Below are 23,102 nucleotides of genomic sequence, written 5' to 3'. Positions count from 1 at the left end.
CCTTGTTCTGAATGCCCGGGGGAGGGGGGGGGGCGGCTGGCCCCTCTGCCAGGGAGAGCAATGCACACAGGATGAAGGGGACACTGAAGAAGAGAAAACTCAGCAAAGGGTGCCCTCTAGTGGCCAACACTGAATGGCTGCCTCTTCGGACTCCAACTTTTTTGTGCACGCCACGTCCGCTTTATCGACAGAGGCCACTTGTTCTCTCCAGACAACGCAAGGCTTTCCCAGAAGTGCATGAGAAATGAGGGACCGGGAAGGAAGACCTACAAACACCCAAGCCGAGCAACTGGCTGTAACCTCCAGGTTGGGTGCGGAATCTCACCAAAACTATATTATTGACATTGTTGGAAAAGGAGAGGTTGTGCCGTCAAGTCGGTGTCAGCTCCTGGCGCCCACAGAGCCCTGTGGTTTTCTTGGTAGAATACAGGAGGGGTTTACTATTGCCATCTCCCTATGAGACGATGCCTTTCAGCACCTTCCTACACCTGGGAAACACACCAGCGGGGATTCGAACCAACAGCCTCCTGCTCTCTAGGCAGGTGGCTTTTCCATTGCACCATTGTGCAACCCACAAAGCAGGAACTGTTCACCTCCGGGCATGCCAGTTTCAACTCTCTACTCCCAGGGAGCAGTAGAGAGCTCCATGGTTTGCATTCACTGCCAACACAGCCAAGTGTATTAGTAAGAGGAAAGTCAACAGGATAGTTTGGGACATGTGTCAAAATGTTGAGAAGGGGTGTTTGGGAGGACCCAGGTTCTTCTGACCCCCGGGCAAGAGGCCAGCTGTGAATTCTGCGGTTCAGTTTTAACCTCTGGACCCTGAGCATTCACAAAATGCTTTACAGCCCAGCCTTAAGAGATGCAAACTTGGCAAAGAGGCACCTTTTAATGTGGTGATTCTCTTTATTTAGCAGGGGGAGAGCAACTGGCCCTCTCCACCTCCAGCACAGCATCCCTCCAGTGACTGTTGCTGGTGTAGATCTTAAGTTTCCTTTTAGATTGTGAGCCTTTTGGGGACAGGGACCCATTTTATTTATTTATTTATTACTCCTCTGTGTAAACCGCCCTGAGCCATTTTTGGAAGGGCGGTATAGAAATCAACCAATCAAACGATAATTGAGGGAGGGGCTTCCAATACAAAGGCTGATTCTCGGCAGCCTCTCTGGTTTCATATGCTGGGAAACCGACGCCCAACGATTGCACTAAAAGATTCCCAATAGAAAACGAGGCACGATTCCAGCTCCAGTGAAAGGATAATAATAAAAGATGGGAGTGGGTTTTCATGGTGGGCCCTTTCAGCAGTTTCTGACTGCAGGCACCAGCCTCGGCTTTTGCCCCCGGAAACGCAGCCGTTGGAAAATATCAGTCAACGCCAGGACTCAAAACAACGGGCAACAAGGCCAAGCTTCCGAGCTGAGGATACGGCAAGAGCGCCACCACTAAATTCTGGCCAACGATGGAATGGCAGGCAACTGGCAAAGGCCACCAAACAGCAATAGGCCAGAAGAGGTCATGTGACCAGGCCTGACCCCGCCTCTTCCTTATAAACGCTTCTGGAAGAGGGGCATTTCCAGTATTCCTTCCCCACTGGCAGTGATAGTTTGCTTGGCCAGGTCAGGCACAGTGGGCCCCCAAGCGCCATGGCTCTGTTGGGTTTGGGCCAGCTTAAGGGTATGTAGGAATCAGCTGCTGTCGACTTGAGTCTGACCCTTGGTCCACCTAGTTCAGGACTGCCTACTCTGACTGGCAGCAGCTCTCGAAGGTCCCCCACACCACCCACCCGCCCTGCTGGAGATGCTATCAGAGGTTGAATGTGGGACCTTCTAGCCTGGGATGGTTTACTTTGACTGGCAGCAGCTTTTCAAGAATTCTGGCAAGGATCTTTCCCTATTTCTGCTTAATATGCCGGAGATTGCACCGGGCACCTTCTGCAGGCAAAGCAGAGGCTCGAGCATTGAGCGCCAGCTCTCCCCCCACTGATCTTCTCCGAACTTATTTCACCTTAAGCAAAATCTCAAAAGCAACACAACTTTGGGGTCTTTGTGTTTTCACAGAAGCGTGACAATTTCCTTTAATACATCAATAACGCAAAACACCTGGAAGTTTCAAGATGAACATGCTCATCGTCCTTTAAAAAAAAAAAAATCACCTGGCAGTTTTCCCCAAAACACCACCCTCCCCTTCCTCAACCTTGCAAGCAGGACCTGAAGCCCTCAGCCCTGCCCTTGGTTTGCTGGGATTCCAAGATAGACTGCCTCTGTCCATGCAGTGGACATTTCGCCGTCAATATACTTCACCCGTGGCAAATTTGCCTAATAGGTTTTTAGATATGCCTACGAGAGAGGCCATGACCACAGCTTGTGGCAGAGAGTTCCGCAAGTGAATTCTGGGAAGGAGAATGTCTGCTTCCCCCCAAATTTAGGATTTGGCCCTAAATGTCTGGCCAAATCAAATTTATTGGTCATTCCCTGCCTCGCCTTCTAGTTTAGGGGAGGGGAAACAACTTCTCTCTCTCTGTCCACTCTACACCATACGTAATTCTCTGCTTGTGATCTACAGGTGTGTAGATCATTCATTCTCTCTCTCTCTCTCTCACACACACACACACACAAACTCAACACACGTACACCCCCTGCAGGTGCTTCCCAACCTCAGGTGTATGTAGGAATATGGACACACACACACACCCCACACACAATTATCTCTGCCATTCTTCTATAGCGGGCTGCATTCGCCGAGGGGGAACGGCAGCAAGTTGTGGTTCTTCTGCCAGCGACCGGGAGAGGAGGAAGGAGTAATGGTAGGCTTTGACGTAATCTTCCCGGGGGGGGAGGTCCATGGGGACATCGCTGAGGGAGGGGCGGACACAGGGAGACGGCTGGAGGGCCGTGGTGCTGCAGCTGGCCGCAGGAGAGAGGCGCTCTGACTTGACGTGGACAGGCGGCGAGGCGGAAGTCAGGGCAGCCGGGTCACAGATTCCGATTCGAGCGGCAGTGCTGGAGGGCGGGGGGAAGAGGAGGCAAAAAACAAAGCTGCTTTGGATTGTAAGCTCCTCAGGGCAGGGAACGATAACATATTTATGTGATGCATTTCAACTAAAACACGCCCTCAAAGCGGCTGAAAGAGCCAAGGAAACGAGAAGATGGTTCTCTGTGTATCAGCTGCAGGGGAGCACCGGCAGGAGAGAGGCATGCATGCCCCTCTCACCTCTTGCCTGTGGGCTTCCAGCGGCGTCTGGTGGGCCACTGTGGGAAACAGGATGCTGGACTGGATGGGCCTCCTGGGGCCTGATCCAACAGGGCTGTTCTTATGCACCATATTATCTTGCGGTTGGTTTTTGTTTTTTTAATGCTTGGTTTGTTATTTTTTAATTGTGGTTTTATTGTGGGCTGCTCTGAGTGGCAGTGTGCCAGAGGAGCAGGGTAGAAATATATAAAATTAAAACAAATAAAAAGGGCTCACATTAGTAAAAACAACAACAAAGTTAGGAACATAGGAAGCTGCCTTCTACTGAGACAGGCCCTTGGTCCTGTATTGCACACAGACATGCAGCAGCTTCTCCAAGGGTGTATTATTTTATTCATTTCATTTCATTTCATATCCCACTCTTCCTCCAAGGAGTCCAGAGCGTTGTACTACATACTTCAGTTTCTCCTCACAACAACCCTGTGAAGTAGGTTAGGCTGAGAGAGAAGTGACTGGCCCAGAGTCACATCCAGCAAGTCTCATGGCTGAATGGGGATTTGAACTCAGGTCTCCCTGGTCCTAGTCCAGCACTCTATGCTGCTAGGGAGTGAACTTGGGACCTCAGATGCTCTTCCCCTGAGCTATAGCCCCATCCTCTAAGGAATATCTTACAGTACTCGGTCTCCCATCCAAATTCAAACCAGGGCAGACCCTGCTTAGCATTTCTTTCAGTGCTCAGTCTCCCATCCAAATAAGAACCAGGGCAGACTCTTCTTCGCAAATGAGACAATTCATGCGTGCTATCACAAGACCAGCTTACATTACTTTGCAAAGCACCCACGCAGAGTGCAAAGTTATAATCTCTACAAAAATATATTTTTGTCGGCTTTCTGGAAAAATCTTATCTTTCCTGCCAACTCTAACTCTTGGTGTTATAGCTGGGCTGTTGCAAAAGTGTTGCACAGGCAATCCATTCCAGCGCAGCTGCCCCCAGGTCGGGGGCATAGCATCCCGTCCTCATAACCTATCCCACCAAGAATCAACCCCTGAGAACTTGCATTGCACACTGTAAGATATTCCCCTCAGGGGTTGGAGAAAAGCAGAAGGGTTTAAGTTCCCTCCCTGGCTTCTCCAAGATAGGGCTGAGAGAGATTCCTGCCTGCCACCTTAGAGAAGCTGCTGCCAGTCTGTGAAGACAATACTGAGCTAGATAGACCCATGGTCTGACTCAGTATATGGCAGCTTCCTATGTTCCTATATTGCTCATGGGACGTGGCAGCGAGGTGATCCTTCTTGCTGCTAGGCACCATGTTGCCACAAGGTGGCAGCAAAACATCACCCAAAGCTCACATCGGGTTCTCAGCCAGTCTTCAATGAGACGCAGAAAGGCCGTTTCCCAGAGAGCAAGCAGTAGTCAGAGCTTGTATGCATTTGTCTGGCTTAGTAACTGCACAGCTAGAAAGATCTCAGTGCACGCATGGTTGTCTGAATGCACCCAGAAATGCAATCCGCTCCCATTTCTCAGAGCAGAGAATGCCAGTGCCTCTTGGTCTCTTACCCCAGAGGCGGGTGCCTGGTGATCATCATATCGCGGTGTTGCCACCCTGCTACAGCACTGGCCTGGAGACCAAAGGAGTGTGAGGCGCTGTCTCCGGGGGTGTATTCTGAAAAGAAGTCAGAGATATCAGAACAGAATGTCAGACTTGGCAATCTAGAGAGAAGCAGGCAGGCAAGCATGGTATACAGCAGGCATCGGAAACGGGCAGCTTAAGAGCTTAAGTGGACAGAGTAAAGCAAAAAGGCGCGGGGTCATTTTGTATGTATACCAGGCCTGGCCAATCCAGATGCTCCATATTGCCAACCAATCGCAGGAGCTGATGCTGCACACTGCAATTCCTCTCTGCGCCTGAAGAGGGCGCCACATCACGAGTGGACAAAGTTCTCTGCTGCTCACTCGGTCAGGCTAGGAGGTTCTGGGTTTCTCCGCTCCCAGAATCAATGACCTTACCCGATTGGCTGGAAGAGAGGAAGGGATATCCTGGGAGTCCGTGACCGGGAAGAGGGGCAGTCCCAGCGGGCAACGCGGGACTCACGGTCTGCAGGTTGGGATACAAAGAGCGCTGAGAAGAAAGAAAACCGGGAAACGTGGTCAGATTCAGCACTTCGGGCCCAGGACGCATGAATTCCATGTACGGCAGCTACGCACCACAGAATGCCAGCTCCGGGATTTGGGCCTAACCCACTTGGGGAGGACAGTCTAGAAAGTTGGAGGGTGGGGTTCACCCCAGGAATACACTCCTTACCTGCAGATTCCTTGGGTCTGTGCAAAGCAAGAATAATCTGTGCAAGTTTCCCACGCAAGAAAGCAAGACGGGCATGGCAAAGCCAGCCTCCGGCAGCCGGTGTTTGGGGCGAGATGCCTAAGCAGGGTCTGCCCTGGTTTACATTTGGATGGGAGACTACATGGGCCAGCACTGTCAGATATTCCCCCTTCCGGGGAGGGGATGCTTTGGGAAGAGCACCTGCCTGCTTGCCTGAAGAAGGTTCCAGGTTCCCTCCCTGGCAGCATCCCCAAGAGAGGGCTGAGTTAGACTCCTGCCTGCAACCTTGGAGAGAAGCTGCTGCCAGTCTGGGAAGACAATACTGAGCTAGACGGACCAAGGGTCTGACTCAGTAGGAGGCAGCTTCCTCGGTTCCATCCGGAGGCGCAGAGGCTGGCAGCAGCACTTCGGGCAAGGAGCCGGTTTCCCGGCTCATTTTGGCGTCCCAGGTGTATGCCACTCCTTGCTTACGGAGCTGCCCCTGCACCCAGGCCCCGCAGACCCACACCAGCGTCAGCGTCCTCACCCCGACTGGAGACGGCTGCTAAGCGCTACTCACGGCAGAGGTCATGTTGGTCCTGCTACCAGACAGGTGCCCCTCGGCCCGACGGGGGTCAGCTCCCAGGTACAGCGGAGGGGGCGTTTTGCTGGACAGCGCACGACTCAGGTTGCCGGGGGAGAAGATCGGGTACCCAATCCCTGCAGGACAGAGGGAAAGCAAAGTGCCAGCTGCTGACGGGGCAGAGGGACGAAGTCCTGCGTCTCCAGACCCCGTTGTGCCTGAAGAGAACCTTCGGTCTGCACGGCAAGGTGCTAAGTTCAGAAACCCGCACCCATCAATTAGACACGGGATGCTTTGATTCTGCAGAGTTCATTGAGAATTTTCAGATACATATTTTGCACCCACGGGTTGTGCTGCCACGAGGAGAGCGGGTCTTGTGGTAGCCAGCCTGAATGGTCCCCTTTGCTAAGCAGGGTCTGCCCTGGTTTGCATTTGGGTGGGAGGTGACATGTGAGCGTGGTGAGATATTCCCCTCTTAGGGGATGGGGCCGCTCTGGGAAGAGCTGAAGGTTCCAAATTCCCTCCCTGGCAGCATCTCCAAGATCGGGCTGAGAGAGATTCCTGTCTGCAACCATGGAGAGAAGAAAGGAAACGGGGTCCACGGAATGGAAAAGCAAGAACAATGGCAAAAAAACCCATGGACAAAAGAAATAATGAATATATATAAATAAAGAACGATATATATGTGTATTATGAGCATAATATTATGTGTATTATTATGGCCTTATGTTTATCTATGTTTACACATGTGATACCGATGTGGCTGTTTGCTGTCATGTGTGTTGATAGCTGGTTTTTCATTTTCTCATAATACAAACACACACACACACACATATAATTCTCTCTCTCTCTCTCTCTCTCTATATATATATATATATATTCATTATTTCTTTTGTCCACGTGTTTTTTGCCATTGTTCTTGCAACCATGGAGAAGCTGCTGCCAGTCTTAGTAGACAATATTGAGTTAGATGGGCCAAAGGTCTGACTCAGTAGAAGGAAGTCCGCTTCCTATGTTCCTAGTTATAAGGAGCCATACGGAGGACTGTTTGGAACATAAAAGCTAAGCAGGTCCAGATCTGGTCAGCCCCTGGTTGGGAGACTGCCTGGGAACCCCACTTTGGAGGCCCCCCCGCCATGGAAGAAGGTAGGATATGCATGCAGCGAGGGTCAGCCTCCCGAGGGGCAAAGCATGCCTTTTGCACCGGCCAGGTCCCACCTAGGACATACCTGATGGCAGGGGCCCTGGAGAGCGCCCGGGGGGGACACCATGCCTGGAGAGGGTGGCCTTAAACGGCTGCAAGCGGTTCTGCTGGAGAGGGGATCCATCAGTGCTCCCTGCCCCACCCTCGCTTCCGGAGGGGGGAGTTCCCACCGAGGCACCCTCGAGGCTCGACAGAGAAGCTGCGGACTGAGAAAAGGCGGGAGAGAAGGTCACAGGGCCAGTTAGGGAGTCCCTAACTCAGCCTCTCCAGGAGTTTTCCCAGACAGCAAGCTTTTTGCTGCGGGTTTGCTGCGAGGTTTTACTGCCAGTTTGAAGTCCCACCCGCTGCAAAAAACCCCGATGCACAAAGTGGATTTTGTTTACCCCGGATATAGATCGGGCTACACTCTAAAGCAGGGATTCTCAACGTGTGGGTCCCCAGATGTTACTGGACTTCAGCTCCCATAATCCCCAGCCCCAGTGGCCTTTGGTTGGGAATTATGGGAGTTGAAGTCCATTAACATCTGGGGACCCACACGTTGAGAATCCCTGCCTAAAGGCACAGTGGAAAATCCGAATTGTGTGTGTGAAGTGCTCCCCGATAGCTTGCAGGGGGTTGGGGGTGAATTTGGACAGAGATTTGTGAAGGCCACTCGCCACAATGGAGGAGATCTGGACTATTTATTTATTTATTTATTTGATTTGATTTGTTTATTTGATTTATATACCGCCCTTCCAAAATGGCTCAGGGCGGTTTACAATTAAAACAAACCACTAAAACAATAAAAAGCTAAAACAAATTAAAAACAATATAACAACAATTAACAATTTAAAAACATTTTAAAACCGCAATTAAACAATTTACAGGAATTAAAAGCCGGGCGTGAAAGATTTCCAGAGGGAGAGAGAGATTAGTTTGTTCGGTCATTGACCAGCAAACTGAATTCCAGAGGTTTTACAGACGGGGCTCCCCCCACCCCACCCTCCCCAAAATCTAATCCTGATTGGAGTGTGCCAGTCCACATATTCGCTGGATTTAACCCGACCTCCCTGCGGGCTATCAGGGACCAGGACAGACAGGACTTTGATTCTCCCCAAAGGGAGGCTGCGAATTCTGGCTTGGCCCGAGTTATGTCCGGGGTAAAAAAAAATCCTCTATTTCCAGCAGCTTTTGGGGGGAAACTCCGGGGTTTTTGCTTTCTCCGAAGGTGTTGATGGAGGTGCTGATGGCTATGCAAATGGTCAGTCTCACCCCTCAATTTATTTATTTATTTCTCAATCAAATTTGTACACCACCCCAAACTTTCATCTCTGGGCAGTTAACAGCAGCATAAAACAAGTTAAAACATATACAAAAACTTAAAACAATTTAACAATTTAAAAATCACCCACAAATTAAAACCTTAAAATTGTAAAGAACTGAAAAAGCCTGGGTGAAGAGGCGGGTTTTCAAATGCTTTTTAAACATTGTCAGAGATGGGGAGGATTGTATCTCAGGAGGGAGCGAAGAATTAAAATGCCTCGAATCTGCTACGAAGCAGATTCGCTCTTCAGATACCCCGAGGCATAAAGCCATGTGTGCAAAACCTCCAGGCAAGTCTGGGAAAGACCCCTGTCTGGAAAGCCTAGAGAGATGCTGCAAGTCAGTGTGGACAATCCTGAATTAGAGCCTGACACTAGAAGGCAGTTTCATATGGACCTAGTTTGCCAGTTACATCCATTTCTTGCTGTAGAAAGATATTTTTGCTGATCAACTGCATCTGTTGTTTATATGAACTTTTCCAGACCTGTTTGAAAAAGCAGCCTACCCAAAAGAAAAATTGTTTCTTTTAAAGTGGTTGGGGTTTTGTGGTAATTTTTGTCTTTCTTTGGAGCCCCAAATTGCCTTGAGCATTATGTTCTGCCTTTTACGTTCCCAAGTTCAAATCAGGGGGCCCTCGCTCAGCGCAGTTTTGCACACAAAAAGGTCCCGGGTTCAGTCCCTGGCAGCATCTCCAGGTAGGGCTGCTGCCAGAAACTGTGGAGAGCTGCTGCCAGTCAGAGTACAGAATACCCAACTAGATGGAACAAAGGTCAGACTCGGCCGGTGGCAGTTTGAAATGCTGACCCTTAAGGCTAGCCATGGGAAGGCAGGATTATCTAGAATGGGAGAATGGGGCGACAGATGAGGAAACGATGGGGTCTCTCTCACAGGAAGAGAAGTTTGCAAGCTTGGGAAGCCAAGCAACCTGGTATGATCGAACTCATATCTGTCTGCAGGTCACCTCTCCTAGGCTTCTTCCAGCCCCCAACTGCATAAGATCCGAGGCTGGCAGTGGGGAAAGAGGAGAACCCTAAACCAGCATGCATTCGGGGTGGTCAGGGGCCGGGGAGGCACCAGCACAGAAGGTCCATGCCAAACACTTCCCCCAAAAGTCGCTACTCACACAAAGTTTCGGCCGCGTCAACGTCAGGTCCACGCCCTCGCTGGGACGCCTCAGTTTCCCAGCAGGGTCCAGGGCTTCTTCGAGATCCAGTTCTGGGCCCTCCAAGCCTAAGCCCTTACGCTTCAGAGTCTGTGCACAGCAAAGGGACGGCATGTGGGGAAACGGTTAGAAAACACACAGACACACGACAGGCCAGCCCAAGCCAGAATGGCTCACTCTGCCCGGCTAACTGAGCAACGAGGCACCTTTAAAAAGTGGCAATTCTCTTTATTTAGCAGGGGGAGAGCAACTGGCCCTCTCCATCCCCAGCACAGCATCCCTCCAGTGGCTGTGGCTGGTATCTTGCCTTATGTTTCTTTTTAGATTGTGAGCCCTTTGGGGACAGGGAGCCATTCTATTTATTTGTTTGTTTATATCTGTGTAAACCGCTGGGGAACTTCTGTTGAAAAGCGGTAGATAAATATTCATCGTATATAAATATTCATTGTAGAATGAGTTTCATGTCCATCACCCATGTGAGGGGGAAAGCCGGGGCTCCATTATTATTTTTTATTATTATTTTTACATTTATATCCCGCTCTTCCTCCAAGGAGCCCAGAGCGGTGTACTACATACTTGAGTTTCTCTTTCACAACAACCCTGTGAAGTAGGTTAGGCTGAGAGAGAAGTGACTGGCCCAGAGTCACCCAGCTAGTTTCAAGGCTGAATGGGGATTTGAACTCAGGTCTCCCCGGTCGTAGTCCAGCACTCTAACCACTACACCACGCTGGTTCTCCATTCCCTTATTGTCCCGAATTCCTTTTCGCCTGAATTCCAGTTTATCTAGAATTTCTAACATTAATTTAGAATCAATTAGTTCTCAGTAACCAGTTAACGGTGGAGGGCACACCATTTGCTGCTGCTTTTGGTTCATGGGAATATTTCTGCCACCCTGTGTGACCAACGTACACAAAAGCATTCATAAGCCACAGCAAAAGTGCAACCCTGAAATCATCAGGTGGGTCAGTGCACGGAGATTCTTTTGGTAAAGTGTCATGCCAATGCACACAATAATGTCTGCACCAGTAATGCAGAAGAGTATGAGAAGAGATACCGTGTGGTGCAGTGGTTAGGAGACCCAACCAGGGAGACCCGAGTTCAAATCCCCCACGCAGCCACGAGACTCCCTGGGTGACTCTGGGCTTGCCACTCACCCTAACCTATTTCCCAGGGCTGGTGTGAGGATAAGCATAGCCATGGATATACCACTCTGGGCTCCTTGGAGAAGGGCAAGATATGAATGTAAAAAAAGAACCACACAAATACACAGAAGGAACAGAAGCAGCGGCAATTCACCCAGCAGCTGTACAAGTTTCAGAAATTCAGGGTCATGAGGGATGGAGGATTCCTAATGAGTCAGCTGCACTTTTATCTCTCGGAGGTGTTTTAATCAATTTGTTAATTTTATATTGTGGTTTATTTTTTGCCATTTTAAATTCTGTACTGTTTTAATTGCTTTGTTGTTGTGAGACACGCTGGCAATGATGAATATTTATTTATATATTGCTTTTCAACAAAAGCACTTTTCCATATATATACACTATACACTATACACACACACACACACGTGTGTACACACACACCACCTAATGGCGCAGCAGGGAAATGACTTGACTAGCAAGCCAGAGGTTGCTGGTTCAAATCCAAGCTGGTATGTTTCCCAGACTATGGGAAAAACCTACACCAGGCAGCGGCGATACAGGAAGACGCTGAAAAGCATCATCTCATACTGCGCGGGAGGAGGCAATGGTCAACCCCTCCTGTATTCTACCAAAGCCAACCCCAGGGCTCTGTGGTCGCCAGGAGTCGAAATTGACTCGAGCTCAGAATCTAAAAAAGAAACATCTCTCCAAAACCCAATAGAGAGAATTCCCCCCCCCCCAGGAAGAAAATGGGGCCAGAATTCCAGGTGTGCCCCCAGATTTCACCTCTAAGATATCCGAGTTGGTCCGGCTTTCGTGGGGCTCACTGTACTCGGTATATTTCAGCAGGACCTTGTCCATGTCTGTGCTGGCATACTGGAAGAGACGGTTGGTGCTGTTGAAGATGATGAGGGCGATCTCACAGTCGCACAGGACGCTGAGTTCGTAGGCCTTCTTCATCAGCCCAAATTTCCTTTTGGTGAACGTGACCTGCGAGAGGAGAGATGCAACCGGGAAGAAGAGGCACAAATTCAGCCGCCTGAGACAGAAAGAGCAAAGCACAGCAGCTCATAGGAAGATAGGGAGCTGCCATTTACTGAGTCAGACCCTCGGCTCATCTAGCTCAGGATGGTCTACCCATACAGGCAGCGGCTTCTCCAAGGTTGCAGGCGGGAGTCTCTCTCAGCCTGATCTTGGAGATACTGCCCGGGAGGGAACCTGAGACCTTCTGCACGCAAGCAGGCAGATGCTCTTCCCAGAGTGGCCTCATCCCTTAACGGGAATCCCTTAGAGGGCTCACACATGTAGCCCCCCCATTCAAATGCAAACCAGGGTGGACCCTGCTTAGCAAAGGGGGCAGCTCATGCTTGCACTGCCCATTTTGAAAAGGCACTTACCTGCCGGTTCCTTTGATCCAAAATCCGACTGATCTGTATCTTTTTCCGGCCCATTATGGTTCAGTGGAGGTGAAGGCGGCTCTGCAGAAGAAAAGAAGAAGCAGTTTCGGTGAGAACTAATCTGCCGACTTTCCTTGCACTATAACCTGAATTGACAATTACCATCCTTACAAGTTAGCCCACTTCAGCCTTAAACATTCACACGTCCGGCATCTTTAACGGGGGTGGGTGACATCACCACAAACTATGCCGTTGAGGGTTCCCTACAACTGTAGCTGCTTTGGTTCATATTGGTTCAGGCATTAAAAAATCGATGGGAGGGAGAAACACACACACACAATGTGGGGTGATCTTATAAGCTTACTTTCCGTAAGGAAAGCAGGCAAAAAATAGTCTTAATCAAACACCTACAGGGAAGCTTTGGGACTCCTTAGAAGCTCATTTAAGAAAGCCAGGACACATCTGAGAAGGATTTAAACCAGTTTCAAACTGGTTTAATTGTCCGTGACAAGGAACCATGTGGCACATAGGCATTTAGAGTCGCAAGAGCACCAGGAGGCTAACCTGTTCAGCAGGAATCTGCAATGGCATTGATTTATTCATTCATTCACTCAATTTTTATTTAATATATTTATATCTTGCCTCTCCAGGACAATACCGCTTGGGGTGGTTTACAACAACAAAGCAATGAAGGCAGCACAGAATTAAAAACAGCAAAAAGAAAGAAAGAAAGAAAGAAAGATCAAACACAGTAAAAAATCAAGAAACAGATGAAAACCTCTCGGAGAGACAAAAGCATCTCAGAGGGATAGCTGTCCAGCCTTTGCCTGAAAACCTTCCGCGAAGGTTTCATGAGGCAGACTGTTCCACTGTCCAACAGCTCTTCCAGTCAGGAAATGCATTCTAACGTTTAGCCTTGCAATTTCAACCCAGGGGTTTCAGCTTCAAAGTAGTTCCGGCCTGCAGTATGGACGCCACCCTAACCTCCTCGCCAAAAATTCTGCACCAATGCCGACGGTACAGCCAACTACCCTACTCACGTTGCCGGCGGAGGACAGGCAGCAAGAACCTGCCGATGCCAAGATTCTTAGCCGAGGCAGATTTGAACCCAGGGCTTGGCCCACTAAACCACGCTGCCTCCCTGCTATAACCCAACAGAGGACCCCACATGTGAATCCATCATCTCCAGACACAGAAACCCCCACCCCCTGACCCAGGAAGCCAGACCTACAGAAATCAACGGCAACTACTGGGAAATTCTGGATTTCCCCAGTGTTCATTCCCCCACCCCCGCTCACCCACTCGGACATCCTCCCGTCTTCGCTTCTGGCCGGCAAACTTTGCGGGCTATATTTAGCCTTTCAGAGCTAATTTTAAAAGGATGGAAGGAAACCATGACGGGGTTCCCATGACCTCGGGCAGTGCCAATTTCTGCCGACACCCACTCAAGGCGCTAAAAGGGACGCGGCCAGCCGCTTGCAGAGGAACTGCCGTGGTGGGAAGGGGAAACCGGGAAATATTCCCGCGGGGAAGCCTCGGCCCTCCGGCCCCCAGCAAGGGCGAGCTTACAGGAGCGCCACAAGAATCAGGAGGAACTCAAAGCTGGGAACTGGGGTGCAGCTTCGCGAAGGGTCCCCTCTCTTCCGCCCACTAGGACAGCCACATCCCCCCATGTGCCACGTTGTGCAGGATGAGGCCGTGTGTTTGCGGGCATTTGGAGGAGAACTCAAAGGGCAGAAGAGAGAGGAACTGGCTTCCTCGCCGTCCCGGGAAAGGCAGTTTCCAGGCCCACGGTGGGGGGAAGGTTTTGTCACTGGCCGTTAGGCAAAATGGCCTCCATGTTCTGAAGCAGTCTACCGGCAAATGTCAGTTTTGCTGGAGGCAGGCATTAGCAGAGGCAGGTTATGAATCAGACTCGACAGGCCCGGGAAAGCATCTGCAGGGTGCCTCAGCTCCATGTAACTGATCTTGAAGGTTGGAAGCAAAGACAAACCCCTGCTAACGTGGCAAAGAGGCACCTTTTAAGGTGGCGATTCTCTTTATTTAGCAGGGGGAGAGCAACTGGCCCTATCCACCCCCAGCACAGCACCCATCCAGTGACTGTGGCTGGTGGTGTCTATTTTAGGTTTCTTTTTAGATCGTGAGCTCTTTGGGGACAGGGAGCCATCTTATTTATTTGTTCTTTCTCTGTGTGCACTGCCCTGAGCCATTTTTGGAAGGGCGGTATAGAAATCAAATGAATGAATGAATGAATGAATTTGGGGTGATTGCTAAAGTCTGGTTTTTCAGGAAATGGCTGGTGTATGCCTCTCCCCTAGTTCCAGTTCCCCTCTGCAATTCACATTGCAACTTTTGAAACTGTATTCCGAAGGACCGAAAGATTTAATATCACAGTTCAAAGGACTGCTGTTCCGGCCTAGAGTTCTAACCCTTTTTAACGCTCTTTAGATTTGAGAGTTTTGGACATGGCCAATTAACATACAAAGTGGCTGCCTATGGAGTCAGGACCTTAGTCCATCTGGCTCAGGACTGTCCACACGGACTGGCAGCAGCTCTTCAGGATTTCCAGACAGGGGTTTTTCCAAGCTCTACCTGGAGATGCTGTCAAGATTGAACTTGGGACCTTCGGCGTGCCCAGCAGGGATTTTCCCACCCTTCCCAGAAGCCATGAGGAGGACGGGCCACAAATCTGAAGAATACATTTCCCTGAAAATGCAAAATCTACTAGATTCTGATTCAAAAGAAAGCTTGGCACGTCATTCCATCCTGTCCCCGAATTCCCGCTGGCCCACCGGGGTATGCGTGCATCAGCGTAGGCAGGCATAAGCTTATGTAAGGAGACGGTCGGTTTCATCAGACATCTCCTCCCTGGAAAGCTCATTAGAGAAGACCGGAAAGAGAGAAAGAGCCGGGGAGGGAGTGGGAAGGTTCTCCAGTACAGTTTATCACTGAATAAAAATCATTTTTTTAGAAAATAAAAAGGAGTCAGCTACCCTGAGTGGGCAGCATGTCCAGTTCTCCCCTGCTTTCAAAATGTTCCTCTTCTGAGTTTACTCCTGGATTTTGGCGCTTCAAAATGACACAGCCTTTTTTCTAAAGAGGAAACATTATAGAAGGAATCCATGGTTCTTTTATTTATTTGTTTTAAACATTTATAAACTGCCTAACACTTAGAACTCAAGGTGATGTACACAGCAGTAAATAAAACTCAAAACAATTTTAAAAGCATAAAATCTTTTAAGAATAGTTCTAACAAAAACATCTTAAAACCGTTTTTGCAAAAGGTCTGAGAAGACAGGTGTGAAATGATTTTTTTTTTTTTTTTTAAGGCAGCCAGAGATGGAGAAGCTTTTATACTGACAGGGAGCATATCCCAAAGCCCGGGGGCAGCCACAGAGAAGGCCCTGTCCCGAGGGAACTGTAACCGAACTTCCCCACGTGATCTCAGTAAGTGGCAAGGTTCATGACACTCTCTTAAATACCCTGGACGCAAGCCATTATGGGCTTTATATCCCCTGCTAACTGAGCAAAGAGGCACCTTTTTCAAGTGGTGATTCTCTTATATTTAGCAGGGGGGGAGCAACTGGCCCCATCCATCCCCAGCACAGCATCCCTCCAGGGGCTGTTGCTGGTGTCTATCCTATGTTTCTTTTTTAGATTGTGAGCCCTTTGGGGACAGGGAGCCATTCTGTTTATTTATGTATTTATTTATTTCTATGTAAACTGCTTTGGGGACTTTTGTTGAAAAGCGGTCTATAAATATTCTTCATATTCGTATTTATAGGTAATAACCAGCACTTCGTATTTTGCTTGGAAACAGATTGGTGGCCACGGCAGTTCTTTTAAAATAGGGGTATGTGGTGTCTTCGGGAAACCCCAGAGACCAACCTGGCTGCTGCATTCCGCGCCAACTGCAATTTCTGAACCCCACACAAAAGCAACCCCATGCACAGAGCATTACAGAAGTCTAGCCTGGAAGTTACCAGCATATGGTCCGTCTCCAGTTACCACCAGTTCGTATGATGGTGTCACGGAGGTGGGCCTTCTCTGTAGCTGCTCCTGGGCTGGGGAATGCATCCCGGCAGAAATCCGCAATCTGAATTTTTTATTGACCTTCGGGAGAGCCCTTAAAACCTATCTGTTTGGCCTGGCCTTCCAGGTTTTTAAAATTGTTTTAATGCTATTACCTGGTTTTCAGGGTATGTGGTTTTTTTTTAAATTATTCCGGTTGTTTAATTGTTTTTTATGATGTTTTAATTGTTAATTGATGTTTTATATTGTCTATATTTTTGTTTTAACTGTTATTGGTTTTAATTGTTTTGTTTTAATTGTAAACTGCCCTGAGCCACTTTGGAAGGGCAGTATAAAAATTGAATGAATGAATGAATGAATAAATATGTACCACTCTTTTGAGATTGTTTATCTCCAGAAATGGACATAGTTGGCATATCAGCTGAAGCCGATAGAAAGCAATCCTGGCCACTGCCTCAGCCCGAGAAAACAGAGACAGTTTTGGGTCCAAGAGAACTGCCAAACTACATAAGTAGTTTAATTATTTTTTAAAACGATATCCAAATTTTGCAGGTATAAGCAGCTTTGGGTTCCTTCAGTTCATACATCTTTCTCTCTCTCCTTGGTATTATGGATGTACCCTGGGCATCGATAACACACCATAAAAAAGCAATCTGATACAATGGCCTGTACAAATGGGTCACAATTCCCTCTGTGTGTTAGCAATGTGTGAATTGATTCAGGTACAAATTGATTTGTACCCGAATCTAGCTGATTCGGGCAATTTCGAGACAGAACAAATCACCCCTGTGGTCCATTGGCTAGATTCGGATCCAAATCTAATCACACCAGATTCAATTCAAACCGATTCAAGATTCGGATTCATCCTATTAATTTCCCCAGATTCTCAGCTTTCGTTTTTGGGGTGTTTTTTTTAAAGCTAAGCTCTAGCCCTTTTAGAAGTTGAGTTATGGAGCAAACTGTGTGGTCACTATTTTTCAAGTGTTTGGATTCTTTGATGTATAATAACTTTCCCTCAATGAATCTCTATGAGGATTCATTACACACCTTCATTTCTTCTATTCATTTTGACTGTCTTTAGACAGTGCCAACTGTCAACTGCCATGTACCAACTACACCCCCTCCAACCTGCAATAACCTTTCCTCATAATGAATCCCTATGAGGATTCATTACACACCAAAGAGTCTGAACACGTCAAAAATTCCTAAATTATAAACTGAGTACCCAGTGGCTTGTGAGTTGGGGGATAGTTGGCACATAGGATGCCATTAATTCCCCACCCCCACCTGCAAAGCATTGGGGTCAAAATGAACAGAAGAAATGAAGGTGTGTAATGAAGACACCAAAGAATCTAAACACTTCAATATTCCTAAAAAAATAAACTCATTATCCCACTATCTAACAGGTGGAGGGGGGTAGTTGGCACATGGCAGTCAAAATGAACAGAAGAAATGAAGGTGTGCAATAACTCCTCATAGAGATTCATTATGAGAAAAAGTCATTCTACACCAAAGAATCCAAATATTTGAAAAATAGTGACCACACATTTTGCTCCGTAACTCTACTTCTACAAGGGCTAGAGCTTCGTTTAAAAAAAGAAAAGAAAAGCTGGTGATCCATGTTAGGGTTAGGATAGGGTGACTTCAAATCCCCACTATTTAAAAAAAACTAAAGAAAATTATTAAAAATCAACCAAGTGCCCCACTGCCTTAAAATTTGGGTGGTGTGTGGCACCCATGGGGACCTACCCACCAACCAAATTTGGTGCTCCTAGGGCTTTTATAAGTGGTCTGAATAAATCAGAATCAAAATCAAATCAAATCAAAATCGAATCTGGGGTGATTCGGCGGGACAGATTCGGACACAAAACTAATCAGGGGTGATTCAATTTGGGCACAAATCAAATTTTAAAATCAATTCGTGCACATCCCTACTGCATGGTGCTTTCTCAGTGCTCAGGCCCACATGGTAAAACTCTGCAAAAAAAAAAAGTGGATCACAGTTCTTTTTCATAATGTATCTTCATGCAGTCACGTCATTTATAACAATTTCCAGAAGAGCTGGAAGTATTATTTTCCTTATGGACACAGCAACTGGAGCAACTGCAGGCAAGACAGAGGTATCGGCAGATGGGGTAACCCACAGAAATGTTGGTTTCACAACAATCTGAAGGGGTGGGGGTGGGGGAGGACTCCTAAGGGTTAATTGAGTTACCAAATGTAACTCAGTGGAATGGAATGTTTGTGGACTCAGAGGGCAGTTAACAGACAACTAGGCTAACAGAATTCAGTGGCGGGGGGAGCAGAGTTGAGGCCTTGAACCAAAAGAGCAGAAAATTTCTCAGCTTGAAGAGAAATTCAAGAAAATTTCTCGTCCCTTGACTCGAGACAGTCATACAACCCTTTTGAGGACGGGGGGCGGGGGGGAGGTGTCTAAAACTCTTTAGTTCTCTCACCAGCCATTTCACACCTTTATGTTTCTGAGGTGAAAGGAGTCCAGCCCATTTATACTCTTGGCACGAGGGAGGCTTAACCCCCACAAAGTAAGAGGGAAAAACCCGCACGTGTGTGAACTCTCCGGAGGAACGGAGCGGGGAGTTGGACCCGGAATCTGTTAATCTGCTGATCACCATACACATACGCCTGTGCCCACGCATGCACACACACACACAGTCACACAATAAACCCACCACATTTGCCATTCCCCCACATATCAGCGACACACTGCAACATTGTGTTGCGAGTCTGTACTTGTACACTTATATGGCAATTGCTTTTTTTTTGCAGGGCTCTATGAATTTGTGCATCATCAGTAATACGGGACCAGGGCAAGGAGACTGATGAGCTGAATGCGACAGCAAACTGCTCCAATTTCGAAACTAATGGGAGGAATTCTCCTAGTCAGTGAAACCGGAATTCAGAAGGAGCGGAACGCAGCTTAGAACAAACTTCTGGAAGGAAGGAAGGAACGGAATGGGAGGAATTCCCTCCATCCCTAGCAACACCGATTGAAACCTCAGAATTGGCTGAATAAAAAAAATACTCGGTAATTTCAACACCCTCCCGTGATGCCTCCCTCTTCCACTGCGGCTGGTAATTAGGCATGCTAAGAATAAGGTGTTCAGTGCATAATGCGCACTGCCTATCAAATCCATTTTTCTTGGAGAAAAGATTGGATTGCCTGTATTTTTAAAATTCTTCTCCACCACCACATATGGTGTACATACAGGCCTGCTTATGATACTCCATTTCCACAAGGCAGGCAGAATACAGCCATTGCCGACACATCATGCAGACCCAAATATCGCAATCTGGACTTTAAAAAACCTTGAAATTGTCTATTTCTAAAGGCAAGGAATCCAGAGGACTCAGCCCACTTCAAAACAGCACCTTTGGATGTGGAGGTCCTGATCAGAGGAACACGCTCCTGAGAGATGAAAGCAAAGCACTCTGCGTGCGTTTAGAGACACCCTTGTTTATCACCAGGGCACTAAACCAGCACCACAGAGCAGAGGAAGGAAAGAGGATGCAGCAGCCACCCTTCCAAGCTTCTAGGATTTCAGCAGGCACTGATCACAGACTCTCAAGTACCACTTTGCAACCATGAGGACTAGCAACTTGCTGTTAAAAAATGAAAGCCAAGCGTCTCAGACAGCCTGCAGCCAGCACCCTGCAGATTAGTGGAGGGGCAGTTTCTGAGGGTCAGCCCCATTTGTCCTCCTCCTGCTTCTTCCCTTTGAAGGGAAAGCAGGCTGTGATAAAGAAATGCATACTTACTACAGGCTTTCCCTGCAGGATTAGTGCAAAGGGACATCTTTGAATAAGGCACATATGATTGATTGATTGACAACTCTTAGTGACCACATCGATAGATTCTCTCCAGGATGATCTGTCTTCAACATACGATTAGTATTAAAAATATTTATGTACCACCTCTCAACCAGAACATTTTCAGAAGCAGTCCCCGTCTCAGAAGAGTGTGAGAAAATGGTTCCCTGCCCCAAAGGGCTTACAATTAGCACATAAGCCAGCTGGGGTGGCATGAATGCGCACCGATTTTTGACAAGGCCTGCCCCCCGAGAGATGGAAAAGAGGAGACAGCTTTGCAAGACTTTCAGCTTTCCGTGTGTTTTCAGGCGTTCAGGGCCCTGGCCATCAGGCTTGCTGCAACAGCCAAATTTGCCATGGTGCCTTAAAAGCGCCAAGAGGCTTCAAAATCACAAGAACTACTGTAAAATGTCATTGATGTTGTCCAAGGAATGGGAACTGGCAGGAAAGTCCTCCAAAGAGGACTCCATCAAGATATTACAACCAGCCTGGCCTTGCAGAAATGACTACAATTGTGCCGTCATCATTGGGGTGTCTGTGTGTGTGGTTAAGGCTAAAGAAGGGGTGATAACAGACAGAGAGCGGTAAAGGCAACAATGCCACCACCCATTCCCCATCCCTAGCGGGGTAGACGTTTCTAAAAATCACGATAAGCATTACTCATGCCCTCCGTCCTCCGCACTGGTACCAATGGCAAGATTTGTGGGCTTGCTTCATGGATTAAATATGAATACATAAATAAAATAACAGCCACAACAGAGACACCCGCAATGGCTACTGGAAAAGATGCTGTGCTGGGTTGAAATTGGGGCAGCTGTTCTCCACCTGTTAAATCGCAGAGAGCCCCCACTTTGGACAAACAGCAGAACGTGCCTGGACGGCTCAGACAGTGAATCAAGCCTGGCTTCCCGATTCGTAGGAAGACCGCCGAGAAGCCCCCCAAGTTGGACACTGAAGGCAAGAGCCCACTCTCACTGTCGCTCCCATATTGCAAGATAGACTGCATCCAGCTAGGGAGGCTCCACATAGCCATCACAACCAATCACCGGCCACAGACCACTCCTCCATGATGATGTTCTCTAATCCCGTTTTTAAAGCTGCTTGGCACAGAGGCAGAACGGGGAACCTCTTTGGAACTGGGCTTAGGTTTCAAAACAAAACCTTTCCTGCTAAAGCCATTTTGGAAGGGCGGTATGTAAATCGAATGAATGAATGAATGAATGAATGAAATAAAGCCTCTCCAGGGCTTCTATCCCTGCAAAAAGGAAGTTGCCACAGAGAGAAACGGATTTGGTGAGGGACGGCCGATGGTGATGGTGATGGAGTCTAACAAAAACCGGTCAGAGCAATTTGATAGCTGTTGCTGACCACACAAATCTGTGTCTGAGCATGTGCGGAGGCCATATGTGTGCTGGTGCCGTGTGCGGGCTGTTTGAGAGAACACTGCTGCAGCAGGAAGCTACACAGAGCAGGCAGGTGAGCAGGGAAGGACCTGCTGTACTCACATTTAAAGGTCCCGCTCATGCCCCCCCCCCGCCCCACAACCAGGCACTGCACTCGAACCGCTGAACCGGTTCGGCAGCGGCACAAGCCAGTTCAGCTTAGAACCGGGGCATGAACTTCGGTTCATACACAGCTCTGGAATAAAAAAGGGATGAAAAGGGGAGAGACAGCTGGGAAACGAATGGAGTGAAATTTTCCAAATTGGGGTCAGCCCAAATCACATTCTCAAACGGGACAAAAAACACACAAGAACACGTGAATCAGCAGGCGTTTAAACGGCCTTTAAAAGGATTCGAAGATCTGACAGAGAAAGAGAGGGCTGTTAAGGGCCTTCAGTCATGAGAGCTACATGGAACTTCCCCATTTAGCTCCTTGCTATAAAGCAGGGTTTCTCGAACGTGTGCCCCCAGACACTCATCACCGTTTTGGCCACTGTGGCTAGAGATGATGGGCATTTCTGTCCAGCAACATCTGGGGACCCAAGTTTGAGAACAAAAAAAACCACCAAAAAAAAAAACCAAAAACCACCCACACATGTAGAAACCTAGCAGCATGTCTTGACACACTAGATTTCTACATGCGGGGATTTTTGGTTACAGAGTGCCATTAAGCCCTTCCTTGCAGCCCGGAGCTGTGCAACCTAGCAGACTTAACACCTCTAGCGAAGCCTTGGCCTTCCGCGGAGCGCAGGCTGTCCCTTGACGCCAGCGCAGCAGAGGTGTGAACAGACGCATGGAAAAACACAGCACGCCCCTTGGGGCTTCTCTCTCATCTCGGAGCTCTCATTAGGGCTCCGAGTAGGAAGTTTACCGTCTCTGCCGTGATGCAAATGGCTCGTCAGCGGGCACCGCCATTAATAATACCCCCGGCTTGGCACGCAGGACTTGCCGCTTTCACAGACACCTGTGCGATTTTGCCAGCCACCCTGCAGATGGGTTTACGGGAAATACTAAAAAAAAAAAAAAAAAAGACCAATGGAAAATCCATAATTGGGAGGGGTTTTTTGGTAGGTCATTACCGAAGAATCACCTTGGCTGACCTTTAGACCAGAGACGCCCATCTTGGCCATATCCCGTTTCCAACGGCCAAAGGACTCCGGGAAGTTCACAAGCAAGCAAGGAAGGCAACAACCCCCCACCCAGTCTGTCTGTCTCCAAGAACTGGTATTCAGAGGTAGACTGCCCCTGAACATAGAGGCACCACTTAGCTGTCATGACTAATATGCACGCCACAGACCCATCCGAGACTAGGAGTCTCTTGGTATAATTCTCTGAAACTGGGTGAACAAAAATCATGACCGTCAAAAATCCTGCAAATATCAACTACATATATATGTAGTTATATATATAATGGTTTATATATAATATATATATAAAACCATATATATATAAAAAACCATATATATATATATATATATATATATATATATATATATATATATATAAAATATATGGTTTTAA

The 23,102-nt window shown here is 48.0% G+C and overlaps 1 protein-coding gene across 9 annotated transcripts in view; it reads right to left on the bottom strand.

The window, feature by feature from the left end:
* Positions 1-2,040: 2,040 nt before the first annotated feature.
* Positions 2,041-23,102, bottom strand: part of MEF2B (myocyte enhancer factor 2B) — a 32,387-nt gene continuing 11,325 nt past the window's right edge. For 3 of the 9 annotated variants that reach the window (XM_053289544.1, XM_053289547.1, XM_053289549.1), the window contains exons 2-9: positions 12,280-12,360; positions 11,669-11,872; positions 9,702-9,830; positions 7,302-7,482; positions 6,070-6,209; positions 5,198-5,309; positions 4,748-4,853; positions 2,041-2,999 (exon numbers count right to left, since the gene is read on the bottom strand). In XM_053289544.1, the coding sequence (XP_053145519.1) occupies positions 2,702-2,999; positions 4,748-4,853; positions 5,198-5,309; positions 6,070-6,209; positions 7,302-7,482; positions 9,702-9,830; positions 11,669-11,872; positions 12,280-12,333 (1,224 nt within the window). In that variant the 5' untranslated portion in view covers positions 12,334-12,360 and the 3' untranslated portion in view covers positions 2,041-2,701. Of the gene's footprint in view, positions 3,000-4,747; positions 4,854-5,197; positions 5,310-6,069; positions 6,210-7,301; positions 7,483-9,701; positions 9,831-11,668; positions 11,873-12,279; positions 12,361-13,510; positions 13,524-13,577; positions 13,619-14,136; positions 14,158-15,272; positions 15,345-22,452; positions 22,592-23,102 lie in introns of those variants that run through there. The other 6 variants (XM_053289546.1, XM_053289548.1, XM_053289550.1 and 3 more) reach the window with 6 other exon arrangements.

This window comes from Hemicordylus capensis, chromosome 2, assembly GCF_027244095.1.
Source record: "Hemicordylus capensis ecotype Gifberg chromosome 2, rHemCap1.1.pri, whole genome shotgun sequence".
Lineage (NCBI taxonomy): Eukaryota > Metazoa > Chordata > Lepidosauria > Squamata > Cordylidae > Hemicordylus > Hemicordylus capensis.
The sequence above is the reverse complement of the archived record's forward strand: the minus strand, read 5'-3'. Positions and strand labels throughout refer to the sequence as shown.